The 21,747-nt window shown below is 32.1% G+C and overlaps 1 protein-coding gene and 1 pseudogene across 2 annotated transcripts; both read left to right on the top strand.

The window, feature by feature from the left end:
• Positions 1-21,747, top strand: part of LOC133676565 (uncharacterized) — an 82,901-nt pseudogene that overhangs the window by 22,044 nt on the left and 39,110 nt on the right.
• LOC133677140 (probable ADP-ribosylation factor GTPase-activating protein AGD6) lies at positions 2,039-12,580 on the top strand. Of its 2 annotated transcripts, none has more exons than XM_062098982.1 (4): positions 2,039-3,155; positions 3,243-3,332; positions 11,513-12,009; positions 12,234-12,580. In XM_062098982.1, the coding sequence occupies exons 1-4, from the start codon at positions 2,328-2,330 to the stop codon at positions 12,241-12,243; spliced, it is 1,425 nt and encodes a 474-aa protein (XP_061954966.1). In that variant the 5' UTR covers positions 2,039-2,327; the 3' UTR covers positions 12,244-12,580. The 2 variants fall into 2 exon arrangements, with proteins under 2 accessions (XP_061954966.1, XP_061954967.1); XM_062098983.1 differs by having other exon boundaries at positions 2,041-3,155; positions 12,155-12,580.

The following is a 21,747-nucleotide window of genomic DNA, read 5'->3' as shown; positions in this document are numbered from 1 at the left end:
ATATCTCAATCTAACTATTCTTCTAGCATTTTGATAAGTTGCAGTTTAAAAGCTTATATCCTCATATCCCAAAAATATCTTTTGGATTTTTGAATAAAAACATGTATTTTTTGTAAATGAATTTGGGTGGACCCAAAATTGGATTATGACAATAGAATAAAATTATAAATTATAATAAAAAATTGAAATAATAAGGGCCAACATTAAAATGTGGCCAACTTATAGTTACAATTAAGATATTTTTTTAACTAAAACGATTGCTTATATCTAACGCATTATAGGGGTGTTTGTAAGTGTGATAACAATTATTTTTCAAAGTGCCTTTTCGTTTGGAAATGCATCAAAATAATATATTTTAAAAAAAAATTATTTTTAATATCAACTCATCAAAATTATCCAAAAACACTAAAAAAAAATTAATTTGAAGCAATGGTTTTTTATTTTTTATTTTTTAATGTAAAACAAGTTATAACTCAATCTTAAACATCTCTTTAATACCTTGTATGCTACGACCAATGCTTTTACCATCCTATCCTTTTTTTTCATTTGTAATTTTAATTAGGTTTTATGGATAATTGTCAAGTCTATATCTTTATGCATTAAAAAAATGGTTGAGAGTGTGATTCTGGTTGCTTTTCAAAGTGCTTTTTGTTTAGAAATGCATTAAATTTTTTATTATTATTTTTTAAAAATTATTTTTGACATCAGCATATCAAAATGATCTGAAAACATCAAAAAATATTAATTTGAAACAAATAAAAATAAAAAAATTTAATTTTTTTTAAAAACACTTTTGAAACGCAAAAACAAAAAGGCCCTGAAAGTTATGGACTGCATATGCCTTTTTGTTTCATCTTTTCTTACACATCGATGTCTATTCTTCAATGATTTATTTGTCTTTATTCCTACCAAATAAATTTATTAACTTTTTTTTTGTTTCTTTTTTAGTTTTTAGTTTGTTATTTAAGCCATGTTGGCAAAATTTATTTATCCTTGATTTTTCTTAATTTTCACCTTAAAAAAAATGATTAGCAATGTAATTTTTCTATCCACTTTATTCTCGCAATCACCTAAATATAAAGTGCAATAAATTTAATGTTTATTTTCATTTATTTTCATTTTTCTTTTTTTCTTTCTTAAAGACTAGAACAAATAAAAAAGGAAAAAACTTCAAAAATATCTTCAACTATATATTTAATATCTCATATCAATCTTACTCTTAAAAATTCAAAAATTTTCAATTAAGGATTTTCATCATTTTTATTTTGAAGGCATTTCATTCAATTTATATATTTTTTTTCCGGAAGAGACAATGCAATTTTATAATGTTTTATTAATAAATTAAGATAATTTAGGGGTAAATTTATTTAAAAAACAGTTTGAGTGCAAATTAATACTATTCTAATAGTTTGATGGTATATTTAATATTTTCTCTAAAGAGATAAGTAGAATATATATTTTTTTATAAAATACACTTTTGATAAAAAAAAAGAGAGAGAGGAAAAAGCCACTAAATAAATGATCAATATTAGTTATTTAAATTAATTTAAAGTCTTGAAAAAATACTATTTTTTTAAAATAAAATAATATTATTTTAAATAAAAAAATAAAAAAATTCTTATATCTAAATTTACTTGGTTTATTTAAGTTTTTGTTAGGTCAATCTTCAAAGTATTTCATGATAAAAACCAATTCAAATTAGGCTTTTGATACACAAATATTATGGTTTTAAAAAAATAAGTTTTTAAAAATATGATTAGTTGTGGTTAGTTGGATTTAAATACGTATTTGATAAAAATTATAGTTAAAGTTTATATGTAGAATGAACTTAATTAAAAAACATGTAAAAACTATTTTATAAAAATTATATTTTAAATTTAATTTTTTAATGAGTCATACAATATAAAATTTAATTTAATATATTACTAAACACCTTATTATATTTTTTACACCACAAGCATAGAAATTAAAGGTAAATAAACGGACCCTAAGTTATAGTAATTAACTATGATGATGAAAAAAAAAAACCTTGCAAAAATTACGAGGAAACAAAGTGCTTCATTCCTTTATCGAGAACAAGAGAAGGGTGCGTCATGGCACCACCACCATCAACGTTTTGGCGGTGTTGGGGAGATTCCCCATTTGTCTCCCATTTAGCACGCGACGAAGCAAACAGACACCTCTCACACACGCGCTCTCCTCCTTCCTTGTCTGCAATAATTTAGTCCCTTTCATTCTCTCACTCTGTCTTCAAAGGAAAGGAATAATAATTCAATTTAAGTTAAAATCCAATAGGATTCATATTTAACGGAAAGGATCGGATCTTAATGGCGGCTTCCAGGCGTCTTCGGGAGCTCCAATCGCAACCAGCCAATAAGATCTGCGTCGACTGTTCCCAAAAGAACCCACAATGGGCATCTGTTTCCTACGGTGTCTTCATGTGCTTAGAGTGCTCCGGCAAGCACCGTGGCCTCGGTGTCCACATCTCCTTTGTCCGATCCGTCACGATGGATTCCTGGTCCGAGATCCAGATCAAGAGGATGGAATCCGGCGGAAATGACAAGCTCAATGTCTTCTTAGCTCAATACGGTATCCCTAAAGAAACAGATATCGTCGCCAAATACAGCACTAACGCCGCTAGTATTTATCGTGATCGGATCCAATCGCTAGCGGAGGGTCGGTCTTGGAGGGACCCACCGGTCGTTAAAGAAACAATTGGTAGCAAGAAAAAGCCCCCTTTGGCTCAATCTGGTGGTGGTGGTGGTGGTGCTTGTGGCAGAGATGGTAATTTTGGTAATAACGGAGGGTGGGATAATTGGGATAACGATGATTCGTTTAAATCTTCTTTAAGTGAAGTAAGGAGGAATCAATCGGTTAGCGATTTTAGGGGGGGTGATACTGGTGCTGGTAATGATGGAATGGGAGGGGTGCCTGTGAAATCGAGATCGACGGAGGATATGTATACCAAATCTCAATTGGAGGCTTCTGCAGCGAATAAGGAGAGTTTTTTTGCTAGGAGAATGGCAGAGAATGAGGTGAGACCTGATGGGATCCCGCCTTCACATGGTGGAAAGTATGTGGGATTTGGATCCAGTCCTTCACCTACTCAGAGTGATAATAAGTCGCAGCAGGATGTTCTGTCTGTTGTGTCACAGGTATTGGGCTGGAGCTTTTTCCCTTTTCTTTTGCGCGGATGGATATGATTGATGGATTGATTGGTGCTGTGTGGATTTGTTATGCAGGGATTTGGTAGGTTGTCTATGGTGGCTGCATCTGCGGCTCAGTCAGCTGCCAATGTTGTCCAAGCCGGCACAAAAGAGTTAACTTCCAAGGTATTTCGATTTGTATCTCTAGGTGGTATTAATGCATGTTTGTTATTTCTTCTTTTGAGATCTTCCGTTCTAAGTTTTGGATGTCCTAGGATTGCCATGATTCGATGCAGCCACGAATTTTGTATTTGTTACTTGATCACCAAACCTAGAAAATAATATGGTACTCCAAGTATGGATATCTCATTTGTTATCCTGTGATATTGGTTGTTCTCTTATTAATAGATAATAGATCCACCATCCTTTAGCTTACATCAAGTTGATTGATAGGACAATGCTGACATAGCTTAGCAAGTCAACCTTGTGTGACTGTGCGTGTGGAGGGAGGTGGCCATCTTTGTAGATGCTAGGAAGACTAGGTTGGAGCACTCGTCTTAGTTCCATTGGAAAGAATCGTGCATAATTAGGAATAGTTGGTGCGAAATTGCCCCTTAGATCAGTAATTTGAGGTTTTAAAGAAAGTTTGCAATTTGATCTAATAAGAACCTTGCCTTGAAGAACCAATGTTATATGCAATTGATCACCTCAACTCTATGCCTATAAAGAGTCACGAACGAGAAATATAAATCAAAACGAAGTTGATCAATCATTCGAAGAGTTTGCAAGTTTAATCAAGAACTTAGCATGTGAATAATTTAACCACACAAAGAGAAAGAAGCACACAATATATGGCAAAGATAATCAAACGAGGCCTTAATCTCAACACAAAAAGCATAAAAATGAGAAAATAACTCAGAATGACTTTTCATTAAATATAACCAAGTCACACAAGAGTAATCATCAACAAAAGAAACAAGGTACTTAAATCCAGTTTTAGACGGAACTAGACAAGGATCCCAAACATCAGAATGAACTAATTCAAAAGGAAAACTTGCTCTTTTATTGACTCGAGGATGAGAATGAAGACGATGGTGTTTGGCAAACTGACACGACTCACAATCTAATAAAGACACCTTACTAAACTGTGGACAAAGTTTCTTTAGCAAAGGTAGAGAAGGATGACCCAACCGACAATGCACCTCAGGAGGGGTTGTTATACCATAACAAGCAATGGATTTGGGTATCTGTGTGTCAAAGATGTAGAGACCTCCAGACTCGAGTCCTTTACCAATAATCTTCTTCGTCATCAGATCCTGAAATAAGCAATAATCAGGAAAGAATGAGGTGCAATATGAGTAGATGAAGACTTTAAAGATTCTTGGTACTGAGAGAACTTGACAAATTCATCTACAGTGATAAGAACTGACTTTTTGGATGTATCATTAGTAGATGCAATATGAGCCGAGTGAGTTTTCTGAGTTTTGTTTTGTAGTCTTCTACAATCACGCTTCATATGTCCTGGCTTATGACAATAATGACACTCAATCCCTCTTGAATCCTATGTATGATCAAAATTGTTTGATCTCCCTCTTTTGTTATCACCTTTGTAATGTGATCGCCCTGCTTCATACTCATTAGTTCAACTAACAAGAGCACCATTGTACTGGACAGGTGGAGATCCTTCTGTGCAAAGTACCCTACTAAATACATCTTGTAACGAAGAGATCTCAGAGCTAGAGAGAATCTAAGATTTTGCAGTCTCAAATTCAGAAGGGAGACCAGCGAGAAAGCTCATGACAACCATCTTCTCCCTTTGCTGTACTTTTACATCAGGACTAAAAGGTAACAACATATTAAGCTCTTCATAAGTTCTTTTAAAATCCATAAAGTAACTTGTAAGAGACCTATCATGTTTTTCTACACAGTGAAAGGCTTTACACACCTTATAAATGCGGGAAACATTGAAATCCAGATATTCCATCAATTCCTTAACAAATTCACAATGATTGATTAAGCCAATTACCTCACTATCAATATAGTTCTGTATCTGTAAGAATTATCGAGCATCCTCCCTAAGCCATGTCTGTCTTGAATCATCTTTAGGTGGAACATCATTCATATGATTATCCTTATCGATACTCTGCAAATAAAGACGAACGCTCTTACGACAATCCAAATAATTGGAGCCATTGAGCTTGTGTTTAGTGATTTTTTACATCATCGGGATTACATCAGATATTACTGCTGCCTTTTTATTAGCCATAACTCACAAAATTTTATTTGTAAATCTCAACAAATAAAATTATAGTTGAAAACAAGAAAACTTGTTCTGGATCCCAGTAGCCACATCAGAGGAGAGATTGACACAACAGAGCACAAATGTGTGTTATACCAAATTTTGGAGTATTAGGTCAAATATGAGCAATCATAGCTCTGATACCATGAAAACATAGAAGGAGAAAACAAATATTTTCTTCTTATTTTACATTGATCAATCTGTCACCTATATACATGATAAGAACCTATATTAGGAAAGTAGACTAATTATAATCCCTACAATTACTTCCTAATTACATGCTATTTACAACCTGCAACAGGTAATATACTTGCAATGGTTATATAATGGTGATGGTGGATTTTATGATAAGGTAGTAGTGGTAATGGTGGATTTTATGATAAGGTAGTAGTGGTAATGGAGGTCGTGGTGATGATGATGAAGGGGTTAATAGCGTAGTTCACCCTTGTATCCTTTGTTCTATTAAAGATTTAGTGTGTTTGATAATATAGTGTAGGTTGTTTTTGCAAAAGTGCTTTTCAATTGAAAATATATTAAAATGATGTTTTTTCATATATTGTTTTTTTTTTTAATTTTGACATTAGCACATCCAAACATTGAAAGTCACTTGAAAAACATCAATTTAATACCTTTTCAGGCAAAAAATAGTTTGAAAAGGACTTTAAAAAACGAGTTGAACCACATTACCAAACAAAGCTAGTCTTTCCATCCACACACATCAATTGGAGTTGGTAGATGTCATATACACTTGGATATTTTATTATTAAGAAAAACTAGCCTCGTGGCCTGTGCAAGACCTTAATTACCTATATTTCTTGTGTATGGGATCACGATTGAGATTAAAGATGTTATCCTTGCATTTCTTAATTTCTTATCATCTTTTATTACTCGTGTTCATGCTCTTTAGACATGTACAAACAATTAGTTTTTATACTTCATTTATAACACTAATATTTTAAATTGATATTTATTATATGTTCATCATCGAAAAAATATGAAATAAATAAAAATATGAGGTAGGAAAAATAAGTATTAATTTTAGAGAATCTCCAAAATGTAATTAACTAATTAAAAAAATCATAAAAATCTAACAAAAAAAAAAAACAATTTGGGCCACCTTGTCCAATGCCCAAGTGTGGGAGGGCTAGCCTATATGCTGGCATCTAGGCTCTTTTTTGTGTTAATTCATCAAATCACCAAATTATATTATGCAATAAAAAAACACAACAAAAATTAGGTTGCAATATTTAATACTATTTACTTATTCTTATTCTTAGAGTATTTTTTTTTGGATGCACCAATTTTTCATTACAAATTCAAAATAATTAAAAAAACAGTAATTATAAGAAGTTTTTAATGAGTATGTTTAAAATATAATTATCAATTTTAGTAAACCTTCATGATTTAATTCTATATTATAGATTTAAATAAACATCACTTCTATTAATAATAATGAAATTATATAGATTTTCTAAAAACAATTTAGATTTTTATCATATTATATTTGAGATATTTATGTATAACAAAAAGGGATAACATTTGACTCAATCTATTATTAATCATTTATTTTAATTTATTAAAAAAATAGGCAATAATATTTTCTTAAGTGGTGACTATTTTGAAGTTTAATTACTATTTTTTTTATAAGAATTTTTATTTCTTAGAGTAATTTTATAAAAGTTCCAATTTGTTGTAACCAATGTTTTTATGTAAGGAAAGATTGCATAGTGCTGACTGTTGAGATTACAATATTTATTAACAAAAAGTAGGTAATGGTTACCATTTGAGTATGAAAAGGGATTTGAAATTCAATCCAAATGGATCTAATATTTGGATTTTCTATAAAAGTAGTATTAAGACAAATATAGTTGATCATGTAAATTATTTTTTTCTTAATTAATAGTTATTTATTTTTTAATTTTTTTTTTGTAGTTCATCATTATTTTTGTAAAAATAAAGACAATCTCTTCTATCAAGAGAAGAAAACCTTAATAAAGACAATATAACAATAAAATAAAATGAAACCCCCATAATCACCCAATATTCTATTTCAAAGCCCCAGTTAATAACTGTAATCAATAAACAACACCTTGACCAAGAGCAAATCAAGTGTAGACTTGCATACTTTTTTTAATCAACAACTCAAAGCAAGTTGTTTGATAAAACTTATTGATTAACTGTAATTTCTGGACTCTACACTGTAATGAGTCTTAGCTTTGATGGGCCAAGTCTTGTTGAATTGGTTTTTTTGGTTGATCTTTCAAAAAAAAAAAGTACCTTCAATCTTTATATTAATTGCACCCAGTATCTCAATGATATGTTCCTTTTCCTTGCCAACCAAAAAATTATGGTTAATTCTTGGACATATATAGAAACAAAAAATTGTTTTAAGTACCGGATAGAAGAGCATGCAATACTTTAACAACAAAGTTAATGCTAAAAAGCCAATAAATATCATTAAAAGTTCCTAGATTCTCAAAAGACTTGAAGAAATCAGTAATGAATAATTAAACAAAGAAATAATAGTGATTAGTTCCAATCCCTCAATTGATCCCATGCAACTGATTGAAAAATTTGGGGTTTCTCATCCACATCGTAGAGAGCCTGTGATTGTGTTTTAAAGGCAAAGAAGTTCAGTGAAAAAATAATTCCCCCCCCCCTCCTCGATGTTTTTTCTGTTCTCTGTATATAGAAAAAGAGAGTTTATTGAGTTTTTTTTTTATGCTTATTAATGTTAAACCACATCTAAAAAATTATAAGATGTATGTTATCTCAGTAGTTACAATGCAAATCCAAACAGTAACTTATATTTATTTAAATATTTTTTGTAATTGTAAGATTTATTTGATAAATCAATTAGGTGAATTGTATAAATCACTTTAATTCTAATTTGATTTACTTTTATTATATCTCATCACTTAATTTGAGTGTCATGTCGCAGGTACCAAGGCATTCCACTTTTCTATCGCTTGGTGAAATTATCATGTCTTGCGTTTTCTTGCTTTTTCATTTACTTAAATAACACATTCAATTAAAAAGTGTAAAAAGTTAAATATAAAAATAACCAAGTATAAAATAGAAAGAAAACCATGTGCTCTCCCATTGAAAAAGTCACACATACACACACATAAAAAAGCATTGAGTCAAGAAATAAACCTCAACGAAATAAAAACTCAAAATTCCTTCTCCAAACCAAAACCTAGATAATATTGCAATGGAGTATAGATGGGTTGGTGTGGTTTCTAAGTGAACAAGAGGGGAATGTGAATTGTGTTTTGTTTATTTTAGTTTAGTTTTATTTATGCGAGGAAGGGGAGAGTTTAGGTTTTTCTTAAGTTTTGTTTTCTTTTTATTTTTATGTATCTCTAATTCTTTTATTAGGTTTAAGCTTGTGAATGGTGAATATTTTTTTTCTATTTTCTTTCATTTGTTCGCTCAATTTTTTTAACTTGTCTGTTAAATTTCGATTGCTCCATGGGGTTTGTTTTGTTCTTGTTTTTTTTTCCCCATTAATTTTAGCTTCTATCATGAGTTGATGGGAAAATAGCCATGCTGGTGCCATTATTATTTTTTATCTCTTCTTTTTTTTAATTTTTTTAATTATTTTAGTTTGACATGTCATTTTAATGCTAAAGTGTCCACTTCAACTGGCAACACTGGATAGACTAACCTCGTAATAGAACGTGTTGGGGCTCATCTATAAGAAAGTTTTTTTTAGTATGAAATCCTTAAAATTTGAAGAGCATAAAGAAAAATCTGTGCCATTAGTTGGATAATGAAGTGGTGGTGAGAGTGTTTCCATGGTAATGGTGGTGGTGAGACTGTGCCATTAATTGGAGGACTAACCTTCTATTTTTTTATTTTTTTTTAGTTTGACACACCATTTTAATGATATAGTGTCCACAAAAGTGGATGAAAGACTAATCTCACAACAAAACCAAGAGTGTAGGTTCGCATTGATAAGAAAGTTCTTTTAGCATGAAATCCTTCAAAATTTAAAGAGCACAAAGGAAAAATTGTGCCATTAATTGGATGATGAAGTGGTGGTGAGAGTGTGCCCATGGTAATGGTGGCTGTACTATGATATTGGTGGTGACTATTATGGTGGTTGCCATGGTTATAGATTTTGTAGTGTTAATACTGGTCATATTGGTAGTGTGATATCATACCAATAGAAACATAAAACTACTCTTGTTGTTTAAAAAACATGTTTGGAAATTCTTAAAATTGTTTTATAAATCAATTCAACCACACATGATTTCTTCTTTTTTCCTAGAAAATATGAAACTAGAAAACTGCCATAAAAAAAATATATCAAGGTTCTATGGATATCAAAGTGGATTTTAAGTAACATCATTTTAATGATTAATGGTCTTGGTTTATATCCACCTAAAAAAAAAACTTATTGCCAATAGAAGCAGATTAGGAGAGTTAAATTAGGGGAAAACACATTGTATAACTGACAATTAGATCTCCATTGTTGGTGAGACACCATATCTATATCATAGATTATGCATGTGTATGGATGGAAATGATGGAGGATCTCCCAACTTCAAGCCCATGTTATTTGATTTTTTATTTGGATTTATTATTTAGTGATTTTGTTAGACAATTTTATTTAGTGGTTTATGAGCCTAATTGATGGTTGTTATCAGGGTTTTGCTATTTATATGTAATTTTTCACATTATAAACAATTTTGATGAATTAATAAAATTTGCAGATTGTAGATTTGTCCTCCCCCTGTTCTCTTCTTTAGCTCCTACTTCTTCCAACTTTATTTTCTTCTTTCTTTCTTCCCTATCTTTCATCTTTTGAAATCTCACTTGTGCCACATCAGCTTCGGTATTAGAGCCCGGTTGTTCCCACAACTGAAAGATCCAACATAGTTAAAAAAAAATAAAAAATAAAAGCCCCAAAACTCATCATCTATAACCAACCCAACACCAGCCTCCACCCTGCTGCCCAACAAATAAACAGCCCTCACATATACCAGTCCACCAAACCAGCAACTCTAGTCGAACCTGTCAGCTCAAAAAAGTAAAAAGAAACAGAAAAAAGTTATAGACTTTTGTTCTCTTCCTTTAGTTTTCTCTTCTCTTCTTCAGCTCTTACTTTTCATCTTTCTTCTTTCTTTCTTTCTTTTCCTTCTTTACTTCTCCTCAAATCTTACTTGTACAGCATCATATGTTCTATAATGCTGAATGTTGAGTGTTGAAAAAACAATATTTTACAACAAGGTCATAGCATGGGGATTCTAAGCTGAATGACTGGAAAGGCTACAAAACAAAAAAGAAAGTTGTTTTTAGGAAGATGGAGATGACAATCATAGAGGACAACTGAAGCGAATGTTGCTTGAGATAGTATGGCTGTTTAAAATAGATGATTGACCTGAGAGTGCATTAATGAGAGGAAGGGATTGGATTGGAATACTGGGAGTTATGCTGGGACAGTGAGGCAAGGAATGCCATGGGACTGATGTGGGAAAAAAAGGTATTTAGTATCGTTACAACTCATGCAGTTGGACCTGGAGAAGAATGAGCACCTGATTTGGAGTTTTATTCGGTATTGCTCTCTTCTTTGACAAAGCTAGCAACTAAATATTGTTTTTTTTTTAATGCAATGGGGATGATGTTCAACCTGCAACTAACAGGTGGGTGCTATTCTGATGTTCAGATGAAAAACAAGTGGACATAAGTGATTCATTGTTGGTTGCCTTTAATGGGAAAAAAATTGGTGTGGGATGAAGTGATAGAGTGAACTAGTGTCACAGTAGCGTACAAATGTTTAGCCATACAAATGTGAATCGAGGATTGGGTCCATATAGCTGACCAACTACTTGGGTTTGAGGCTTAGTTTAGTTATTTATTCCCTCAGATGCTATGTCCTCTTACTTTGTTTCTGTCTCAACATATTATATTATGTCCATGTTCTTATATTTGTTCCCATTTGCTGCGGAAACTTATTGTTGACAATAAAGTTCTGCTAAGTTTGTTCTTATATAAGAAACAAGAACTACCAAAATCTGGAATTAGATTAATGTGGTTCATGAATAAACCTCGATTACAGGTAAAGGAAGGTGGCTATGATTACAAGATGAATGAAACTGTCAACGTTGTAACTGCAAAAACAACAGAAATTGGACATAGGACATGGGGGATTATGAAAGGGGTAATGGCAATGGCTTCGCAGAAGGTTGAGGAGTACACTAAAGATGGCTGGAACACTGACAACTGGCAACAAAATAATAGTCAGAGTAATGGATATTATCAAGAGTTCAATAAAGAGGAAAATAAAGGATGGAATTCTTCTTCTAGTGGACAGTCCTCAAGTGGGCATTACAATTCTTGTAGCTCTAGTTCTTGGGATGACTGGGACCGGAAAGACAACAGGAAGGAAGATAGTGTAAAGTCTACTGCATTGCATAGCAATGACGGTTGGGCAGGATGGGATGATGCCAAAGATGATGGATATGATGATAATTTCTACCATAGTGCTCCAGATAAGAAATCCGCTGGTCACAATGGAAAGTCCGATGCATCATGGACAGGTGGAGGCTTCTTTAGGTATGTGCTAAACTCAAATTTTTTTCTAATGTTTTTTTCTTCAGGTATGCTCTAAATTCGTATGTAATTTGCTGGGAAAAGGCAATTGTTTGTGTTTGGAATGATCTTCATTGACTTGTATATCGCTTTTTATTACTGTTATCAGGTAGATTCATATTACATTCTCTCCAAAAACCCTGGTCTACTCTGAAATATCGGTTAGTTCTTGAACTGTTGCGTGGCAGGCTGCAATAATTACAAAAGTAATGGATATGAATTTACACTAGTGTGCAGCCGATTCGAAGTGTTGGCTGGATGTCATATTTCGTGGGGGAAATGCTTTGTTTAGACTGGTATATTTTCTGCAACTCTTTTTCCGTTTTATTTTTTCTTGTCTAAAAAAATTTATGTACCTTTTCTGGTTCCGGTGTGTTTTGAAATTAGTTTTATATATACAACTTTAAACACGGAGAGGGCAAGCTCTGCCCAAATCAAAAGAGCACTGCTCTTTATGTGCGAGGACATCATGTGACTTGAAAAGTCAACCTTTGTAATTGTGATGACTGATCAATATAGTCTTTCTTTCAAACTATTTCATTTTTTTTGTCCACAAGGAAAATGTGATCAGTGTTGGTTTAATTAGAAATCCACGTCTTGTGTAGCTTAGCGTTGAAAATAATAAACGATAAATTGGCCAATCAAAATATTGTTTTATCGAATGTTACCCTTCGATTCAACCCTAAGCTTATGTTTAGTAGCACACTAGTTCTAGGCCCTCGTATTGCATGCGTAGTATGTTGTAATTAATTTTTCGTTAATTTAAAAAAAAATGTTTAATAAGTCCCATTATAAATTTTACCATCAGTTTTACCTCCATCGAATTCAAAGTCGTTACTAACATAGAAATGAATGCTTGTATACTTTTTTAAGTTGCATGTCTACTTCCGATTGTATCATTTAGGAATGCCCGCCCTACACAGTGATCTGATTTTGACACTGCATTTATTTGCAAAAAGCATTTGATATATCTTTTATGATAATCTTATCAAAATCTTGTGCTAATTGATATAATTATCTTTATTGTATTATTTTTATTGTGTTTAAAGGGGAATGATCTCGATTTAATGCTTGTGAAATTAAGATGTGTAATTCAAATATTATTTCATCTAATATCTAAATCCTAAAATTTTGACAAAAGTACATTAATAATTTGAATTGCTAGTCAGCTCAAGTCACATTTGATATTACATATATTAAATCTAAATGCATTTATTCACCAATTACTATTTATTGATTGAAATGAATAATAAAACAATAATTTTAAATGTGTATATATAATATATTCTACACAGTTTTTAGACCTGGCCCGGGTTTTGACCCGGTCATCCAGGTCAATTTTTTTTAAAAAAATCAAAACGACGTTTTAGTAAAAAAAAAAATCAACGGGTTGCAATTAGGTCTTACCGGGTCAATCGGGTTACACTGGGTTTTTTCTTTTCCTGTTTTTTCTTCAACCTGGCCTGGTTCTAGCTCTGGATTGGTTGGGTCGCAGGTCGATCCGTCAGGCCGAGCTGGATTGATTTATAACTATGATTCTACATCATTCTTAATTGCTATTGATTTTTGAAGGAAGTATTGTGAAATTGTATTATGTGATTTTACATCTTTTTAAGAAAGTATTTAATTAAAAATTAACAAGGATATACATATTTAGCTTTGTACTGTCATAAAGTTTTATATAATTTATGGAACCTTTTATTAAAAAGTTGATTTGAAATTGATTACTTTTTTTTTCCTTACAAAAGATATTCAAGTATCATCCAAATACCTAAAGGGGATTAGGAAACATTGTTCCCGAGTAATGTTTTTCAACTTTTTTTTTTCTTTATTGTTTTTTATGATCACTAATTTTATTTTTTTATATTATGTTAGTTGGAGATTGAGTTTTATAATTTTTTTCATATTTTTTTATCGGGTTATTGTGATTTTAAAAAAACACATCAAAGTAATGGGTTAGATGTTGATTTTACAAAAAAAAAGAAAATCAATTTAGTTGTTTAGGGAAAATTAAAAATGATATGATCACAATTGAAAGTAAGGTGAAATGATAGTCATTTTATCTTAGAAAAAAAAATTCTTTTTTAATCTATCTATTAAATTGTTTTTTAATTTTATCTTTTTACACTGTAATGATTGGTGATTCAACTTAATAAGTTGTTTTATGTTGCTTTCAGTCGGTTTATCAAGGTCTCAAAAAAATATCTTGACATTGAGTTGATTCTCGATTTTACCAAAAAAAATCTATTTTTATTGTTTGTAGAAAATAAAAGATAGGGGGACCAAAATTGAAGTTTGGTGACATAGAAGACTTTTTTTTTAAATGGTGTTAGTTTTTTTTTTTTGAAAATTTAGCCTTGGCTGTCCAATTTTTACAGGTCTTTTTAATTTAGGCTATGTTTGTTTTTTGGAATTCACTTTCCAAACTTTCTTGTGTTTGTTTGCTATTAGAAAAGTTGGTCAACGGAAAACACTTTCCAGTCAAAGAAAAATTTGGCTTGGTTTCCAGGAAAGTGTTTTCCGCTGGAAGTTATGAAAAATTTAGAAATGTCATATTATTTGCTAATTATATCAAATTTGTTCTTCAAATTTTTGATTGCTATATATATTTTGTTTTGAATATTTATTTTTTAATTTCATCTCTTAAAATTTAATTTTTATATTAACTTTGGTCCTTATTTTTATAATTGTTATTTGCTTTTCCCTTCTCATTTTTTTATTGAAATTTTTTATCTATCAAATTTGGTCCTCATTCTTTTGATTGTTACTTATTTTTTTTGAAATAATTTATGAAATGTTAATTATTATTATTTTAATTTCTTCATCTTTCATTTTTTTTATTTTTTAGATTTGATTTCTATTATTTTGATTATTATTTATTTTATTTGAGATAATTTATGAAATTATATTTTTTTTCCAATTTCATTCTCCTTTAACTTTTTAATTTGTAAGATTTGTTCCTCATTATTTTAATAAACTTGAGAAAAATAAAACATTAATAAGTTATTTTCCAGCTCATTTTCCATGACATAACCATACACTGAAAAGTGTTTTCCAACTTATTTTCCATTACACTACCAAACATCAGAAAATAATTCACTTTCCTGGAATTCACTTTCCAAAAGAAAACTACTTTTCAGCAAACAAACGGGACCTTAAAATTATATGATTTAGTCTAAGATTTAAATTTTATTTACATTTCAACCTCCAAGTTTGAGAAAAAAAAAAAGAACATAACTGGAAAAAGATGAAGAGAGTGAAAGTTCTTCATTCACTATATTTTAATAGGCATCAATTCTTTGATTAAAGTTGATTTAAAATTCAAAAACTTTATATTTTTTTTTTATGATCTTATGTTATTAATGGAAGATATTCAAATATCATAAAAAAAAACCTAAAGGGGATTAGGAAACATTGTTCCCCTCTTCATCATCATGCATTATGGATTAGAATAATGTTTTCATCGTTATTCTTTATTTTTTTTATAATTTTAATTTTTTATATTATGTTGATTGGTAATTGAGTTTGATAAATTTTTTTTGTATTGTTATTTGTCGGGTTATTGCGATAAAAAAAATCACAATAATGGGTTAGATCTTGATTTTACAAAAAAAAAAATTGGTTTAGTTGTATAGAAAAAGTTTAAAATGATGAGACCAAAACTGAAAGTAAGGTGAAACGATAGGCCTTTTGTATGCAAAAAGTTAAAAATGACGAGACCAAAACTGAAAGTAAGGTGAAATGATAGCCCTTTTATCGTAGAAAAAAATTCTTTTTTGGTCCTATTTTTTTTAGTCCTTCCATCATTTTTTTTTCAATTTCATCATTTTGCACAATGTTAATTGGTGATTCAACTTAATGAGTTGTTTTGTATTGCTTTCAGTCAATTTAACATGGTCTTAAAAAAATATCCTAACACTGGGTTGGTTCATGATTTTGTAAAAAAAAATTCATTTTTGTTGTTTGCTAAAAATAAAAGATGAGTAGACCAAAATTGAAAGTTTGGTAAAATAGAAGCCTTAAAAAAAATGGTGTTAGTGCTTTTCAAAAATTTAGTCTTTGGCCTTTAGATTTTGTCTATTTTTTTGTCTTTTTAATTTAAAAAATATACGATTTAGTCCAAGAAATAGATTTTATTTACATTTTAACCCATAAGTTTGAGAAATGATAGAACATCAATGGAAAGAAGGTGAAGAAGAGACAAAGTTTTTGATTAGTCATATTTTGATTGTTATCGGTTTTTTAGGCTAATATTGTGCTACTCATTTCATTTGCTGAAGTTCCTAATCTATTGGCAAATACGCTTGATAATTTTATCCTACTTGGTTTTAGGTTTAACTTTCACTTACTTTATTGGTGGTTGGTTTCCTTTTATATATTTTTTTTTCAATATCTTTGAGATAGTTGTGTCAACTTTTCTAAAAGTATTTTAAAAAAAAATTGTTTGCCATCAAACACAACCTTTTAAGTAGATAAAAATAATATTGGTGTAGGTATATTTTTCACTTTTTTTTTTCAAGGGTAATTATGTATTTTACAAAAATTGATTATTGCACTTTAGTGATAGTTTAGACAGATACTCAATCATGTTTAGTACTGATCTGATCATAAATGATCTTGCATGCTTTATGTTAGTGGTTTGAAAGGTGTCTGAGGCTATTTATTTGTGACCATATGATTGGTCTTTTTCATGTTTAAATTTTGTTTTTCTAGTAAGGTGTATTGTTTTTTTTTTCCTTGTCAATATGTTTAGGCGTTGTATTTTAGACTATTGTCCTTTTTTCCATCTTCTTTTTACGTCTAAAAGATGTTGGTGGTTGTTGACTTGATGATAATCCTTATTGTTATGTTTGGATGATTTTTGTTATGGCTATGTTTATGTTACATGTTAGTTGGTTGATGCAACCATATTATTCAATAGTTTCACCCACATTTAACTAGTGTTTTGCCTATGTTTTATATATAAAATGCCTTGATATTCTTTGTTTTATGTTTTGAAGGCACTTTTGGATGAAAGATGCAAAAAGGAGTAAATTGGAGATAATTGACAGATTTGACCTTCAGTCGATGTTTTGTGCAGAGCGTGAGCTCTAGAGGTTGAAATGAAGTGATTCCAGTGGAATTAAAAAGGTAACATCCATACCTTTCTGGACATCTAAGGCAAAAAATAAAATAAGGAAGAGCATGGAAATCGCAGCCTTCAAAGTCAAATCTCGTAATCTGCCAGTGTTGACATTCGGCCATTCCAACTTGAATATCTGGAGCTACAGTAGTCCAATTGATGCAAACTCAATTTTGTTGGATTCATGACTCAAAGTTATATAAACGCTCAAACTTTCAGCGAAAACCGATGTCATATGAGAGAGATATGATTTTTCAAAGATGACATCTGAATTCTGCCAGCAAATAGGTTTCGTGAAGAAACGAGTCCAAATTACGTTCCGAAGCATCTAAACCGACATCCAAGTTTTTATTTCAGAAATTTAGCTCCTCTAAGTCAAAGCTTGAAGATTTCATGCAAGGCTATTTCTTCTTTTTTAGGAAAATAGTATTGAAGTACTTAAATGTAAATAGTCTACTTAATGGAGGACTATTTTGTAAAATAGAGACCTAGGGTTTCCTAGGATATAAAAAGAATGAGAGAAGAGAAGTGGAGCAGCCAGACAAGGAGAGAAAAACGCCCCCTTCCTCTAAGAAACCTTAAATTATGCATTCTTCCTTCTTTTTTATTAGTTGTTCAACAAACATGCAAGGCTAAACACTTTTTCTTGGTTGCAAGGACACGGAAACCTTCGGATTTCAAGAACTGTGAGATTTATTTTACCTTTTCTTTTCAGTTTATATGATGAATATGTTTGTTCTCCTATGCTTATTTTTTCTATGATTGTTTATTTTAATTGCTAGAGCGGACTCTAAGTTATTATTGTAGACAATCTATTGTTAAGTTTGATATCAAAACCGGAGTTGTGGTATATGAACTTGTGAAGCAACTGAGTTTAATAATTGTGGCGGATCTACGTTATTAATCTTAAGGAGAACATTCAATCAAATCAAACATACACTGCAGACAGTTATGTTTTCTTAATTAATCAACTTATCTAGTTCTTAAGGCTGCCATTGAATTAAATTACTAGTGCGGACACTGTGGTTGTTTGATGGTTAGGGCTAGTTATACGGCGGATCTGTTAACTAACCAATGTTAAGAAGAGATAAATATTCAGAATATAAATTGATGTTTCGTTTTCATGATCAGTTCTGATTTCTATAGGTGGATGTGTGCTTGTGACCAAGGTTTGTTCTCTTGATAATTTTCTGATTTTATTAAATTTAGTTTGATAGTTTTCTGTTTTCTTTTGCTTTAGCCTAGATAACGTCCAACCCCCCTAAATTGCATATCATCTAGCATAAAAATCTGACTTGAATCTTCCTCGTGGGATCTACCCCTTGCTTGCTCTATACTATCTTGTGTGTTGTGTTTGAAGCTAGGGTAATTAATTTGTGCGACCGCGACATCGCAACAAATTTTGGCGCCGTTGCCGGGGAAGTAATTTTAGTTGATTCTTGTGCTATTATTTTTATTTGCTGTGATTGCTATTTCTTTTTCTGAAAAAAAAAACAGAATTTTTGTTTGCTGCGATACTGTTCATTACGGCAGCGGTACTGTTCAAAACAGATTTTTTGGTGGAATTAGGTATCGGCCATTTGTTTCCTGAAGGGAAACGACGTTCTAAACAGGACTAGTGCTAAACCACTAGCCCCACCCTATCAAGGCCAAATTCCACTGTTTTCTAGGGTTTTTAGGCAGTTTTTGGTTTCTACCGTAGGATTTTCGTACAATTTGCATTGTTTTCGATCTCTTGTGTGGTTGGTTTATTTTGAGTTTTCTTGATGATTTATGCCAGTAAACCGTTCTACTAATCAAAGTCAAGTGCATTTGGATCTCAAAATAGAAAAAATTTTACGCAGGTTACGAAAGGAAGCTCGCCTTAACACCATGGCTGTTGCACGACAACAAACACTCAAGGAGCTTGCTGCTCCTAATGTGGAAAATCAGTCATTGTGCATAAACATCGACAATAATGTAAACTTTGAGCTCAAATCTGGTTTTATACATTTGCTACCAACTTTCAATGGTCTTGCGAGAGAAGATCCTCATACTCATCTCAAGGAATTCCATATGGTTTGCGTTGGCATGAAACTGAATGGAGTTGATGAAGAACATGTTAAGTTGAAAGCTTTCCCTTTCTCTTTAAAAGGGGCAGCAAAAGCATGGTTTTTCTCTATTCTCCCAGGTTCCATTGGAACTTGGAATGCCATGAAGAAGATTTTCCTTGAAAAGTATTTCCCAGCATCTCGAGTTGCCAACATAAGGAAAGAAATATATGGGATTCGACAATCTCATGGAGAGACACTTTCCGAGTATTGGGAAATATTTGAGCAACTGTGCATTCAATGCCCTCATCATCAAATACCCGATCAGCTGCTCATTCAATATTTCTATGAAGGATTGATGCCTATTGACCGTAGTATCATTGATGCTGCAAGTGGAGGGGCATTGGTAGATAAGACACCCGAGGCTGCACGCCAATTGATCTCAAACATGGCAGCCAACTCGAAACAGTTTGGCACTCGTGGAGACTTCGCAAATAAACGAGTAAATGAGGTAAGTATTTCTAACCTTGAAAATAAAGTTAATGATCTTACTTCTCTTGTGCGTTCTTTGGCTTGTGGAAATGTGCAGCAGGTGAAAGTTTGTAGCATATGCTCCTTACAAGGACATGCTTCAGATATGTGCCCAACAATGCAAGAAGACTACATTGAACAAGCTCATGCAATTGATGGAGCATTCAACGGACAACCCCAGCGTAAATATGATCCCTTTTCCAACACGTACAATCCCGGATGGAGAGATCATCCCAACTTACGCTACGGCAACCCATCCCAACAAGGCAATCAAGGCCGATAGTTCCATCCCCATGGATTTCAGCCCCAACAAAATTATCAAGCAAGACAACCCCCTCCATACACAAACTCCAATGTTATGGGGTCATCATCCAATGATGATCTTCGTGAGATGATGAAAACTTTGGCTTCTAATACTGTTACCTTGCAACAAAATGTCATGTCTTTTCAACAGGAAACAAGGTCAAGTATTCACAACTTGGAGAAGCAAATGGGGCAAGTAGCTTCAAGTATGGGGAAATTGGAAGCACAAATGAATGGAAAGTTGCCCTCCCAAGCATTGAATCCAATAGAGAATGTTAGTGTGATCATGCTACGAAGTGGGAAAGAACTTGAAGAGAAAATGTCAAAACAAATTGAGATGGAGGAAGAAGAAGAGATAGAAACCAAATTGAGTACAAAGAACGAACATCCTCCTCCTCTACAAACTGAAACATCGACCAACACTCCAAAGGTAACTCCTCACTCAATTAATTCCAGTTTTAAAACAATTCCACCCTTTCCTGTGAGTTCTTCTAGGTCAAAGAAAGAGGACAAAGAAAAAGAGATTTTAGAGGTTTTCAAGAAAGTAGAACTCAACATTCCTTTGCTTGATGCTATCAAGCAAATTCCCAAGTATGCAAAATTCTTGAAGGAGTTGTGTACTACCAAGAGAGCTTTCAAACTGAAAGGTCATGAAACGGTAAGTATGGGTGAAGTTGTATCTGCCGTTGTTCAAAAGAATCTGCCTTTGAAACAAAAAGACCCAGATGCGTTTACTATCCCATGTGTTATTGGTAATGCTAGTTTTAAAAGAGCCTTATGCGATTTAGGTGCATCCATTAGTGTTATGCCCAAACATGTTTATGATTCTCTTAGTCTTGAGCCTTTGAATAAAACTAGCATTGTAATACAGCTTGCAGATCGTAGTTTTGTTTACCCACTTGGTGTGATAGAAGATGTCCTAGTCAAGATTGATAGTTTGGTTATTCCATGTGATTTTTATATTCTTGATATGGAACATGATTCTTGTGATTCATCAACCAACACTCCTATATTGTTTGGGAGACCATTCTTGAAAACTGCCAACACAAAGATTGATTGTGGTAAGGATACCTTGTCTATGGAGGTAGGAGATGAAAAAATTGAATTCAATTTTCATGATGCAATGACATATCCTTATAGCAATGTTTATTCTATCACATGTTATGACCAAATTGATAAGTGTGTGCAGCAAGTTTGTGATTTTGATAGTGAGGATGGACTAAGCGTAGCTTTGAGCTATGACTATGATTTTACCAAGATAGAAGAGATGGACAGGCATATATGTGTTCCCCAAAACATGCATGAACCAGCATTGGCTTTGCAAGCTTTGCAAACTGTTCCCCATGATACAGGAGTCATTTACCCCATTATGGACAGTGAATGGGTGGCGCCTATCCTTTTGGTGCCTAAAAAGATTGGAATTACATTGGAAGAAATACAAAATGATACTTATGAGAATGCAAGGATTTACAAAGAAAAGACTAAGAGTCTGCATGACCGAATGCTTACAAGAAAGGAGTTTCATGTTGGAGACAAAGTCCTTCTTTATCATTCGCGTTTGAAACTTTTTCCTGAAAAGTTACGCTCTCGTTGGATTGGACCATTTGTTGTTTCTAATGTTTTTTCTTATGGTGCAGTTGAAATTACAAGTTTAGAAACCAACAAAGTACTCAAGGTCAATGGGCATCGCTTGAAACCTTTCTATGAAGGTTGGAC

This window comes from Populus nigra, chromosome 17 (genome assembly GCF_951802175.1).
Source record: "Populus nigra chromosome 17, ddPopNigr1.1, whole genome shotgun sequence".
NCBI lineage: Eukaryota > Viridiplantae > Streptophyta > Magnoliopsida > Malpighiales > Salicaceae > Populus > Populus nigra.
Note: the sequence above shows the minus strand (reverse complement) of the source record. Positions and strands in the feature narration are given on the sequence as shown.